This window comes from Hyperolius riggenbachi, chromosome 9 (genome assembly GCF_040937935.1).
Source record: "Hyperolius riggenbachi isolate aHypRig1 chromosome 9, aHypRig1.pri, whole genome shotgun sequence".
NCBI lineage: Eukaryota > Metazoa > Chordata > Amphibia > Anura > Hyperoliidae > Hyperolius > Hyperolius riggenbachi.
The window spans coordinates 187,964,014-187,977,897 of NC_090654.1; the positions used below are offsets into that span (position 1 = coordinate 187,964,014).

The window sequence follows — 13,884 nt, forward strand, 5'->3', positions numbered from 1 at the left end:
TGTGTGGCACTTTTTTGCAGCCTAACTGCGCTAAGGGGTCCAAAGTCCAATGAGCACCTTTAGGCTTTACAGGGGTGCTTACAATTTAGCACCCCCCAAAATGTCAGGACAGTAAACACACCCCACAAATGATCCCATTTTGGAAAGTAGACCCTTCAAGGTATTCAGAGAGGGGCATGGTGAGTCCGTGGCAGATTTCATTTTTTTTTGTCGCAAGTTAGAAGAAATGGAAACTTTTTTTTTTTTTTTTTCTCACAAAGTGTCATTTTCCGCTTACTTGTGACAAAAAATAATATCTTCTATGAACTCACTATGCCTCTCAGTGAATACTTTGGGATGTCTTCTTTCCAAAATGGGGTCATTTGGGGGGTATTTATACTATCCTGGAATTCTAGCCCCTCACGAAACATGACAGGGGGTCAGAAAAGTCAGAGATGCTTGAAAATGGGAAAATTCACTTTTTGCACCATAGTTTGTAAACGCTATAACTTTTACCCAAACCAATAAATATACACTGAATGGGTTTTTTTTTAATCAAAAACATGTTTGTCCACATTTTTCGCGCTGCATGTATACAGAAATTTTACTTTATTTGAAAAATGTCAGCACAGAAAGTTAAAAAAATCATTTTTTTGCCAAAATTCATGTCTTTTTTGATGAATATAATAAAAAGTAAAAATCGCAGGAGCAATCAAATAGCACCAAAAGAAAGCTTTATTAGTGACAAGAAAAGGAGCCAAAATTCATTTAGGTGGTAGGTTGTATGAGCGAGCAATAAACCGTGAAAGCTGCAGTGGTCTGAATGGAAAAAAAGTGGCCGGTCCTTAAGGGGTAGAAAGCCCTAGGTCCTCAAGTGGTTAAAGAGGAACTGTAGTGAAAATGACATAATGGATACAATTGCTTACTTTCTACAATATGAATTTATAGATTATTTAGTAAATGGTTGCCCGTTGTGAAATCTTTTCTCTTCCCTCTCCCTGATCATTGCGGAGTGTTTGTTTACTAAGAGTTCTACACACAGAGGGAGATATTGCTTGCTTGGCAGTTGGAAAAAGCCATTATATATCAATTAAGAGCAAAAAAGTAAGTTACAATATCCCGAGAAATGGGAGGGGGAAGAAGACCCTCAATCCACAGAGTATGGTAGGTCTGAATTACAAAGTGTATCTACTGGTCAGTGTTATAATCTCCTTCCCAAGGTGAGATACAAACACATCCCTAGGGATACAGAGAGAATAGAGACAAGGGATACAACACAATAATCAAAGGGAAAGAGAAGACAGAAAAATATTTGGTTTAAAGAAATGCATGTATAAGTTTGTTCACCTGCTGCTGCTGTGCCTGTGCATAAAAGAGGCACTGTAGTGACATTTAGCCCAATGCAGTAAATTATTAATACCCACTTTTATGGTAATTTTCCTGGTTTCAGCAAGAAACACTTCCTATAGCTTTATATAGCCGTATATTAGAATGCAGCCCCCCCCCCCCCCCCTCCAAGTGATGCTTAGTCTAGACTGTTTAGTTAGGCAGGAGTCTCCTTCCAGAGCAGGCATTATTTTCAATGGCTTCAAAACTCTCAAAAACAAACATTCCATAAGCTGCAGCTGTCAGGACTAAAGATCATGCCACCGGTGATGCATTTCCGAATGTAAGTCAAGGCGACGGAAAATTTTACAATGGGCAATCACTGACTAAACAATTTATAAATTAATATTGTGAAAAAAATAGCAATTTTATTTATACCATTATTTTCATAACAGTGCCCCTGTAATGTTGAGTTGGATCAGGAGGACATCAACAACTTTCAGGGCCTGCAGTTCTGAATACTCTAGATTGTAAGCCTTTGGCAGGGCCCTCTTCCCTTGTGTATCATACTTGACTGTGTGCACTTTACCCAGAATTTGGAACTGGTAATTTTTTTACCACTACCATTCCAGTTTATGATCTGGCATTGTACTATTATCTGCATTGTGTTGTGTATCTTATTGCTATTACCTGTATTGTTGTATCTATGGTCTGTTACCTGTATTGTTCTGTCAACCCTGTTATCATTGTCTGTAAGCCTATTTATTGTACAGCGCTGCGTAATATGTTGGCGCTATATAAAGCTAATAAATAATAATAAAATAATAATACTCTGTATATCTCTTATGCCACATCTGACGCTTAATACTCACAAACAGAAAAGGATTAAGATGAAATGGAGCCCTAGACAAGATAGCAGTTTTTGTCCACTACTGATCACTTTGCTTTTTTAGTAAGATTTGGTGTAGGTCAGCATCCACCAGGCTCATAGACTCTCTCCAGCCTCTAGGCAGCTGTCTAGGTTTGCCTTGTGATTTATCTGGATCTGCTCACAAACAATATTATGAATGCTTTCCACCAAAGAGACCCTCTTCCTTTACCTTGCCAGCTAACACTACAGACATTTCCATTGCTTTCCAAGTCTAATTTCAGCCATCAGCTCAGGGGCGTAACTAGGCTTAATAGGGCTCCCTGCAAAAACGATAGCATGGGGGCCCCCTTTGTCCTTGAACCCCATGGCATTGGAAGCCAGCAAATGGCAACAGAGAGTGGTCTGCTATGAAGTAGACTCTGGAAGCAGGAACTAATTACACACGCCTGCACATGGTTTTTGCGAGTGAATGGGGAGGTTTCTTTTCTAATTGGCTGCACTTGCACTTGGGGAGAGGGAAGAGGAGGAGGGCCCCCAAAGCCTCTGGGCATCCCTATGATGGCACAGGTTTCAGGGGTGATTGCTATGCCCATGCTTCAGCTAATTTGTGGCAAATCACTTTAAAAGCATTATTAACAAAAATCTCTGCTTCCCAAGTTCCTTGTGGAATGAATAGACAACTGTTTTTTCATGAAGGTGTCTAACATGACAGCAAAATGATACTCACTTTTCCCCAGTTGCCAACTCTCCATGAAGCCAGTACAGGACATTCTCCCAGGAAGCAGCTCTGCACATTGGTGGGCTGAGTCCCTGGGCAATTTGCAGAGCTCTGGTAGCCGTACTCATAATGGTCCTTTCCGGAATACACTTCACTGCATGACACCAGCCTCTGCCGATAGCCCACACCGCACGTCACTGAACACTGGAAAATAATGACACATATCAGCTGTGATCATAATTCACAATTTAAGATAAAAATGAGTGCATTCTTTATAAATACATGAAGGAGGCATGCGAGTACCAGAAATACAAGCAATGAAGGTTAGGCCCACTCAGACTTGTTATTCATTTGATTTGTGCTGCTATGATCAGTTTGCAGATCATTCAGATTGATTATTTGCTCAGTGTACAGCCACCAAAAGGTAAATAACTACCTGCAAACAATCAGATAAGGATGAAGAAGTATAATTCTGTCTCACTTGGATTCAGTTTATCAATAGCTGGCCAGAGCACAGGGCTGGCTCTAGACTTTTTGCCACTTGAAGCAATACATTGTGAGGAGGACCCCACCCCCATGTGTGTGTGTGCAAAGCTGGACTAGAGAGGAGAGACACATTGGGCTTACTTCCTCCAAGACAGCATCTCCTCCCTACTGGCACACATTCTGGCCCAGCCACATGGGAAGTCTTGCTTCCTCTCTGACCACAGCGGCTCCTCATGTGACCTGGCAGCACATAACAGGTCACATGAGGCACCACTGTAGCCATGGATACAGGATGCTGGATGGGTGGATGGAAATCCCATAGCTGGAATGCTGAGAGCAGATGAGTGAAACTGCGCTGCACATATACGGAGGGGGAGACTTGTGTAAAGGCGCCGACTCTTGCCGCCCTGAAGCATGTGATTCATGTTGCTTCATGGAAGACTGCCCCTGCCATAGCATAAGATTAGTGCAGTCACACAAAGCTAAAGTCTCCCAGAAAACAAAATTGTCTTTAGCCTACTAAGTGTAAGTTAGTTTTTAACCTAAGAAAATGCAGTGCTGATCTTGAAAAATCTCTGGGTCACATAAACCGGATTAAAAATGAATTTTTTTGAAAAGTTCTCTTTAAACCATCTTCTTTTCTGCAAAGTGGACACCACAGGGCCACAACAAGGAAGGTACTCCTGTAATGAGCTCAGGAATATTGGGTGCTCTAAGCTTTAGGCAGAATCACTCATTCCCTCTCTACCATGTAACTCATGGGTATGCTCCACTCTCCATCACACCCAATTCTCTGCTCCCCCTGTGTTCTGCTCCTTCCCTGTCATTCAGTCAGACCTATGGGCATCCCCACTACTGTGTTCTGCCTCCTCACCGATTCCTCACTGGTTGGACTGTGGGTTGGAGGCAGGGGTGAGCATGTAGTGCCTGGCACCTGGATGCAAGATTTTCTCTGGCGCCTATGGGAGTGGTTAAATTAACCGTGCTCAACCACATAACCACACCCATGTCCTGCCTAATCACACCCACACCTTTCACCTCTTTACGCATGCATGTGATACCCCATTACTACCCCTCTTCCATGGGCTTGCTCCTGGCTGGCTTTGGCTGCCTGCGAGTCTGCTAGTCTCTGGACTGACTCAGGCTGAGAGGCTCTGCGAGTGCGACGCAGTCACACACTGTGTATTTGTGGCTGCCTGCGGCCACCCTACTCTCGCTCGCTGTCGTTGGCTTCTCCCCCCGCCAAGCCCAAGCGTGAGGTGGGCTGCCTGTATCTTTCCCGTTGCGCCGCGCAGTCTGCCAGTGTTGCCAACCTTTCACGTTATTTTTTACTGACAAATACCTAAAAATTTACTGACAAAAGAATATTTTTACTGACAAAATTTCCCCACTAAATGCACATAAGAGACAGCGTTTCACCAGTAAATGCACGTAATGACAGACAGCCTTTCATCAGTAAATGCACATAAGGAGAGACAGCTTTTTCCCAGTAGATGCACATAAGAGACAGCTTTTCCCCAGTAAATGCACATAATAAGAAACCGCTTTTCACCAGTAAATGCACATAAGAGACAGCTTTTCATCAGTTTCATCAGTAAATGCACATAAGAGACCGCTTTTTACCAGTAAATGCACATAATAAGAAACCGTTTTTCACCAGTAAATGCACATAATAAGAAACCGCTTTTCACCAGTAAATGCACATAATAAGAAACCGCTTTTCACCAGTAAATGCACATAATAAGAAACTGCTTTTCACCAGCAAATGCACATAAGAGACAGCTTTTCACCAGCAAATGCACATAATAAGAGACAGCTTTTCACCAGTAAATGCACATAATAAGAGACAGCGTTTCACAAGTAAATGCACATGATGACAAACAGCCAGTGTCCCCAGTATATGTAGCCATCCTGGACGCCCTTTAGGTAGTGAGTGACAGGGACCCCTTTAGGCAGTGAGTGACAGGGACCTTTTAGGCAGTGAGTGACAGGGAGCCCTTTAGGTAGTGAGTGACAGGGAGCCCTTTAGGTAGTGAGTGACAGGGACCCCTTTAGGTAGTGAGTGACCAGGACCCCTTTAGGTAGTGAGTGACAGGGACCCCCTTTAGGTAGTGAGTGACAGGGACTCCTTTAGGCAGTGAGTGTCAGGGACCCCTTTAGGCAGTGAGTGACAGGGACCCCTTTAGGTAGTGAGTGACAGGGAGCCCATTAGGTAGTGACAGGGAGCCCTTTAGGTAGTGAGTGACAGGGACCCCTTTAGGTAGTGAGTGACAGGGAGCCCTTTAGGCAGTGAGTGACAGGAACCCCCTTTAGGTAGTGAGTGACAGGGACCCCTTTAGGTAGTGAGTGACAGGGAGCCCTTTAGGTAGTGAGTGACAGGGAGCCCTTTAGGCAGTGGGTGACAGGGACCCCTTTAGGCAGTGAGTGACAGGGAGCCCTTTAGGTAGTGAGTAGTAGGGAGCCCTTTAGGCAGTGACAGGAACCCCTTTAGGTAGTGAGTGATAGGGACCCCTTTAGGTAGTCCTGCCTAATCACACCCACACCTTTCACCTCTTTACGCATGCATGTGATACCCCATTACTACCCCTCTTCCATGGGCTTGCTCCTGGCTGGCTTTGGCTGCCTGCGAGTCTGCTAGTCTCTGGACTGACTCAGGCTGAGAGGCTCTGCGAGTGCGACGCAGTCACACACTGCGTATTTATGGCTGCCTGCGGCCACCCTACTCTCGCTCGCTGTCGTTGGCTCCTCCCCCGCCAAGCCCAAGCGTGAGGTGGGCTGCCTGTATCTTTCCCGTTGCGCCGCGCAGCCTGCCAGTGTTGCCAACCTTTCACGTTATTTTTTACTGACAAATACCTAAAAATTTACTGACAAAAGATTATTTTTACTGACAAAATTTCCCCACTAAATGCACATAAGAGAAAGCGTTTCACCAGTAAATGCACGTAATGACAGACAGCCTTTCATCAGTAAATGCACATAATGAGAGACAGCTTTTTCCCAGTAGATGCACATAAGAGACAGCTTTTCCCCAGTAAATGCACATAATAAGAAACCGCTTTTCACCAGTAAATGCACATAATAAGAAACCGCTTTTCACCAGTAAATGCACATAATAAGAAACTGCTTTTCACCAGCAAATGCACATAAGAGACAGCTTTTCACCAGCAAATGCACATAATAAGAGACAGCTTTTCACCAGTAAATGCACATAATAAGAGACAGTGTTTCACAAGTAAATGCACATAATGACAAACAGCCAGTGTCCCCAGTGTATGTAGCCATCCTGGACGCCCTTTAGGTAGTGAGTGACAGGGACCCCTTTAGGCAGTGAGTGACAGGGACCCCTTTAGGCAGTGAGTGACAGGGACCGCGTTTAGGTAGAGAGTGACAGGGACCCTTTTAGGCAGTGAGTGACAGGGAGCCCTTTAGGTAGTGAGTGACAGGGAGCCCTTTAGGTAGTGAGTGACAGGGGCCCCTTTAGGTAGTGAGTGACCGGGACCCCTTTAGGTAGTGAGTGACAGGGGCCCCCTTTAGGTAGTGAGTGACAGGGACCCCTTTAGGCAGTGAGTGACAGGGACCCCTTTAGGCAGTGAGTGACAGGGACCCCTTTAGGTAGTGAGTGACAGGGAGCCCTTTAGGTAGTGAGTGACAGGGAGCCCTTTAGGTAGTGAGTGACATGGGAGCCCTTTAGGTAGTGAGTGACAGGGAGCCCTTTAGGTAGTGAGTGACAGGGAGCCCTTTAGGTAGTGAGTGACAGGGAGCCCTTTAGGCAGTGGGTGACAGGGACCCCTTTAGGCAGTGAGTGACAGGGACCCCTTTAGGTAGTGAGTGACAGGGAGCCCTTTAGGTAGTGAGTGACAGGGACCCCTTTAGGCAGTGAGAGACAGGAACCCCTTTAGGTAGTGAGTGACAGGGACCCCTTTAGGTAGTGAGTGACAGGAACCCCTTTAGGTAGTGAGTGACAGGGAGCCCTTTATGCAGTGAGTGACATGAACCCCTTTAGGTAGTGAGTGACAGGAACCCCCTTTAGATAGTGAGTGACAGGGACCTCTTTAGGTAGTGAGTGACAGGGAGCCCTTTAGGCAGTGAGTGACAGGAACCCCTTTAGGTAGTGAGTGACAGGGAGCCCTTTAGGCAGTGAGTGACAGGAACCCCTTTAGGTAGTGAGTGGCAGGGAGCCCTTTAGGTAGTGAGTGACAGGGACCCCTTTAGGCAGTGACAGGAACCCCTTTAGGTAGTGAGTGACAGGGACCCCTTTAGGTAGTGAGTGACAGGGAGCCCTTTAGGCAGTGAGTGACAGGGAGCCCTTTAGGCAGTGAGTGACAGGGAGCCCTTTAGGTAGTGAGTGACAGGAACCCCTTTAGGTAGTGACTGACAGGGACCCCTTTAGGTAGTGAGTGACAGGGAGCCCTTTAGGCAGTGAGTGACAGGAACCCCCTTTAGGTAGTGAGTGACAGGGACCCCTTTAGGTAGTGAGTGACAGGAAGCCCTTTAGGTAGTGAGTGAGAGGGACCCCTTTAGGCAGTGAGTGACAGGGACCCCTTTAGGTAGTGAGTGACAGGGAGCCCTTTAGGCAGTGAGTGACAGGGACCCCTTTAGGCAGTGAGTGACAGGGACCGCTTTAGGTAGTGAGTGGAGCCCTTTAGGTAGTGAGTGACAGGGACCCCTTTAGGCAGTGACAGGAACCCCTTTAGGTAGTGAGTGACAGGGAGCCCTTTAGGCACTGAGTGACAGGGAGCCCTTTAGGCAGTGAGTGACAGGGGGCCCTTTAGGTAGTGAGTGGCAGGAACCCCTTTAGGTAGTGACTGACAGGGACCCCTTTAGGCAGTGAGTGACAGGAACCCCCTTTAGGTAGTGAGTGACAGGAACCCCTCTCTCTAGCCGCCGCCGCTCCCCCCTCACCTTGCAGTGTCAGACCTCAGGATCAGCGGGCGACCCGACCAGTAAGAGCGGGCGCCGGACGCACCCGCTCTATATGCGGAAGTGATGTCACTTCCGCATATCAGTGCGGTGTGCTAGGTCCTAACGCCCGCACTATTGGTCACCGACTGATCGAGGTCTGACGTGCTAGAGGGGGGAGGGAGCGGCGGCTAGAGGGGGGGAGCGGCGGCCAGAGGGGGTGAGCCGTGGCCGGGCGGCGCCTGTCGGAGACAGGCGCCTGGGTGCAATGCACCCGCCCAGGCGCGGCCCTGGTTGGAGGAGGGGCTTACAAGTATTAACAGTATAGTCACAGGCACACCAATGCTCTAAGTGCAGTCAGGGCATGGCTTCAGTCCTCCCACTGGTCAAAGTACAGTTCTAGTCCTGCTATTGGTCATATTGCAATCACAGGTCTCAATTCTCTAACCAGTTCTAACTCAGTTAGCACGTGGTAAGGCTTTGCACGTGCAAACTAGGGTGCTAAGTAGTTAGCATGGGCAAAGCTGTTACTGTTCGTGTGCTAGCACTAAACTTTATGCGCGCAAACTCTTACACACGCATTTTCGCGCGAAGAGGCAGTTTGCACATGATAAGCGGCTTTTCACTGACGTGCTAACACTTAGCACTCTTTTGTGAATGAAGCCCACAGTGTAATCTCAGTGGTGCTACTTTTCAGAGTAGAGTCATAGGACTCGATTCACAAAGCGGTGATAACCCAGTTATCACGCCTAAAAGACTTTAGGCGTGATAACCATTGCACCACGCTGGTGAAAAGCCCCTTATCACACCTAAGCTCAGTTTAGGCGTGATAAGTTTAGGCGTGATAAGTTTAGGCATGATAAGTTTAGATAATTTTAGATTGCGCGCAAAGTCCCGCGTGCAAAGCAGCGCCATTAAACTCTATGCAACGTTTCGCGCGCACCAGACTTTGCTTGCGCAAAACTTTTGATCAGCTGTGCACTGTGGTGCTAACCCAGTTGGTGCTATAGTCTAAACTTATCACGCCTAAACTTATCACAGGGGCTTTTCACCAGCGTGCTAACTGTTAGCCCGCTTTTGTGAGTATCAAGCCCATAGTGTGGATTTTGCCTTGCCAGCTATCAAATTGCATTAAGATTGCAGTCTAAGGCCATGCCAGTGACCAAATTGTAGTTGCAGTGCTGCACGAGCACTGCAACTTCATAAAGTGTTGTCACAGTATGGTTTCAGAGTTGTCAGTGGTTAAGCACAGTCATACTATGGGTCAAGCCCTTATGGTGGAGAAAGTGCAGTCTCCACCTTGCCAGTTATAAAAGTGCAGTCACAATGCCGTCATTGCACATTTCAAAGTGCAGTCACTGTCACAGTGGTGTCTCCAGTCCTGGTCAAAGTGCATCAGAAGAATAGCAGAATAGGAGGTAATGGCAGTTGGTGTTCACCACTGCCGAAACATTACCTATTTCAGACAAATCAGCATCGCCTGAAAAACACTGAAGTGAGAATTGATCCTTTTGGCTCAGTCTATGCTTCTGCATAGGCCAGTTGTAGGGCTGCTCTGTGAGTGGCAAGAGCACTTAGGAAAAAAACTGATTTGAACTGACTGTGAGTCTTAATTCTGAGAGGAGCACTGAAGTACTGGGGCATATAAGCCCCTATTCAGTTACCTTTTCTCCTAAACGATTATCATACCGAAAAATAACTTTTCAGCACCTAACAATTGAAAAAAAAAATTACAACACAGTAGTCAATTTTATTTTGAATATTTTCTTACTTGCTGAGGGTTTAAAAGGTATTTTATTGATGAGGTTTGAACATATCTCCTGTGAGAAAACTCAGGAGAAAAGTTAATTGAATAGGGGGAAAAGGGAAAGCAAATCACAGGGGAAAGGTCGCAGACATTTCACTAGTGTAAGGCGTATGACATTCTGATTTTCCTGTGACATTCTGATTTTCCATGGGCAAGCCAAAATAAGTCTTACAGTTTGAAGTGTCCACAGTAAATACAAACAGGGTTCATAACTGCATGAAATGAAATGGTTTCTCTTCATTTACTGACCTCAGACCAATCCCCAGTAATCCAGATGTATTCACACGACTGCTGATTGCAAACATCCACATCAGAAGGACGCTTGATGTGATCGCAGTGCAATGATGGGACTTCCTTCTTATCTTCACTAACACAGTATACTTTGCGGTAGCGGAAACCTTCATCACAGGTCTTGCTGCACTGCAAGCAGAAGGCAAAGCTGTTATAGCATGAATCTAAACAGCACTAAGCCTTACAGGATAGCTTCAACTACTGTACATGCCAGAGAAGGCCAATAAACAAATCACTGTCTGGTGAAATTTATAACAGTAGAATCCTGGTTCTCCAGAACTCAACTAACCAGCAGTCTCAACCAATCAGCACAAGTTGTCGGCAGTACTCACAGTGGTGAAGGTCAACTGCTTAGGCTGTTTGTTAGCTTTGCTGTTCTTAAAGACTGGGTTCCATGGCTTCCCCAAGGTGAATATACTTTCAATTAAAGTATTTTAACTTTTAACCACCTCGGCGGTATGATTCTTTCTGGATTTTGGGTCTAGAAGCGGTACAATTTTTTTGCACCCTTTCAGACCCTAAAACCTGGAAAATATCATGCTGCAAGGGAGATCTGCAGCAGTTCCAGCAATCACTCACCGTCCTGGCTCCAACGCTGCAGTTTCCCCTCCATTCTCCCGGTGGTGCTGCAACCCTAAAATGATATTGCCGCCTGTTGTCATGACAACAGCCGGCGATCTCACCAGGGGGAACTAGAGCCTCAGAGGAGCGGAAGAAGAATAGCGGCCGACGTCGGGATCCCCTGAGAGGTATGTTAAAATGCCCGTTGAGCGCATTGCTCTGCATACAGCCTCTGAGCACAGGTCGGGATTACCGATTTGAGCTGCGTTTTTCTGCCCCGACTCTAGCTCGGGATTACCGCCAAGGAGGTTAATACAGAGTTCATGGTACGTATATAAGGAAGCACACTTACCTGGCATCAGGTGATCCCCGCCGGTACCGGATAACCGAGACTCTACTCTGTATCAAATGTTATTTAAAAAGCGCTAACATATTGCATAGTGCTGTACAATAAATAGTGGAGACATTACATTAAACAACATTACTCAAGCATTATAGCGTTAAACAACTGTACACAAAATGTGTATGTAACAACAAACAATGCTGAGCAGACTGCAATGTAGGGATAAATATAGCAAAAGAGTCAGTGAGTCTATATGGTGGCAGAGGACACAGGGAGGAGGACTCTGCTAATAAGGCTTAGAATCCAAGGCGTAGGGGAAAGGGAAATGTTAGGGGGGTGGGTTGTATGTCCAAGGGAGAGGGTTGGCTCTATGAAGATTGCAGGTAAGCAATAAAATACAATTGAATTCTACTATGTGTGTGTTTTTCTATCCCCAACACTGTAGAGTACAAGCAATTTCAGAACACAGACATGTGTGTTTTTCTATCCCCAACACTGTAGAGTACAAGCAATTTCAGAACACAGACATTTGCCACTAGCCTAGGATTTTTGTAATGAGGATTCCCCCCCACCCCCCCAGCATTTTGGACGACCACAGATCTTTTCTACTGGCTTTCGAACTGTCAGTAAGCAAACACTCTGCAGGGATCACCTGCCAGTACTAAAGATCTTGCGCCTGTAATACATTTCAGAAAGTAAATCAGGGAGAGGAAGTATTTTACAATGGACTAACACTAACTAAATAATTTATACATGAATTTTGTATAAAAAAAAAATAAATAGAAATGTTATTCGTTATGTTATTTTGACTGCAGTTCCTCTTTCATTTGAGACAGCTATGAGTTATACGGTATGTGTTATGTTAAGAGATGTCTACACAAGTATTACACATTTTATGCAGTTTTGAAGTGTTGAATTTTTATTTGCATGGCAAAATATGTATCACCAACCTTGGATTGGGAACTTACATACAATCATGTACTGTATGTGGAATACGGTATCTGAAACAGGGATTGTGGGTAGAAGGAAGTAGGACTGTTTAGGGAGGGTGGACATGAAGGCTACTGTATGTAGAATATCCGTAACAGGGATTGTGGGTAGAAGGACCTGTTTAGGGAGGGTGGACATGAAAGCTACTGTATGTGGAATATCTGTAACAGGAATTGTGGGTAGTAGGAACTGTTTAGGAAGGGTGGGCATGATGGCTACTGTATGTGGAATATCCATAACAGGAATTGTGGGTGGTTGGAACTGTTTAGCAGGGGCGGATCAAGACCAGGTTGCGCCTGGGGCACGGTCAGGTTTTGCCGCCTAAAGGTCAGGTTTTATTAAGACTTCTTAAAATCCATAGCAGGTATTGGTAAGTGTGTGCCGGGTCACCATGACGCACTTAGAATTAGCTGTCTCACATCATTTCACTACCCATAACCATGGTCTGTCACAATTACGGGTTCAAGTGTTGGAGGGGGTTCCTGTATTGAGGAGAGGAGGTGATAGATTGAAACAATTATTGAGGAGAGAGAATTATTGGATAAAAAAGTTGGAAACTTTGGAACCTAAGGGACTTAATAGAGAGTATGACCTGACATGTATGTTGACCTAGAGGATTATGTTGAGGCTATTTGATATTTGCTAATTATGCATGGATGTCCTGGCAGGCCGTTTTTGCGATCTAGATTCTAATATAAAATTATGATTAATTTGAATTTTGTTTGATTGCGGAACTGGCCGGTCGGGACATACTGGTTAAAATGTAGTTTAAAATGCTTAAGATGTTTAGAAAATGTTATTTACATGTCTTTAGTAGGGAAGTTGAGTGATGAGATCTTCTTCATATGACATGTGTTTACAGAAACTGCTGGTGATGCGCTGCTTCCCCCGTTTTTTAACTGCCGCCTAGCTCTTGAGCGGACGTTGTCGCTCATGTGGTGATTGGTCGCTCCGTTGTGAGCGTATATGTCTCTATGGCAACACTTTTAGTTTTGGAGCGGACGTCTTCGCTCTGATTCTTATTGGCTAGCGGAGTTCCGGGGGTGGGACCGCTATACGCGTCCTTCTAAGTCCACAAGCGGACGTTGTAGGCACGCATTGGATTGGTTGGCGGCAAGGAGGCGGAGTGTCTGAGATGAGCGTGTGGTGTCGGCTTTATGCCGATTGGCTGACACCACGCTATTGAGAGTTGCACAGTGAAAGACGAGACGCTCTGATGTTTACATTAGAGATAAAGGTCTGAGTGCTAACGCATGATCATGGCTCACTCACAAAAACGGGTGTGGCTACAACCTGCGGCGCGCGAAGCGCGCCGCGGAGAAAAATGGGCGTGGTCATGACCGGATGAGGGCGGGGCTAACTCCCAGGGTGAGAGTGATATGGTGGCTGCCATATTTATTTCCTTTTAAACAATACTAGTTGCCTGGCAGCCCTGTTGATCTATTTGGCTGTAGTAGTGAACTGAATTACACCAGAAACAAGCATGCAGCTAATCTTCTCAGTTCTGACAATATTGTCAGAAACCCCTGACCTGCTGCATGCTTGTTCAGGGTCTATGGTTGAAAGAATAAGAGGCAGAGGACCAGCACGGCAGCCAGGCAACTGGTATTGCT

At 45.8% G+C, this 13,884-nt stretch overlaps 1 protein-coding gene across 3 annotated transcripts in view; it reads right to left on the minus strand.

The window, feature by feature from the left end:
• ADAMTS9 (ADAM metallopeptidase with thrombospondin type 1 motif 9) overlaps positions 1 to 13,884 on the minus strand; it is a 421,594-nt gene that overhangs the window by 27,175 nt on the left and 380,535 nt on the right. For all 3 annotated transcript variants that reach the window (XM_068253803.1, XM_068253802.1, XM_068253804.1), the window contains 2 exons: positions 10,336 to 10,506; positions 2,904 to 3,098 (listed from right to left, as the gene is read on the minus strand). In XM_068253803.1, the coding sequence (XP_068109904.1) occupies positions 2,904 to 3,098; positions 10,336 to 10,506 (366 nt within the window). The remainder of the gene's footprint in view (positions 1 to 2,903; positions 3,099 to 10,335; positions 10,507 to 13,884) is intronic.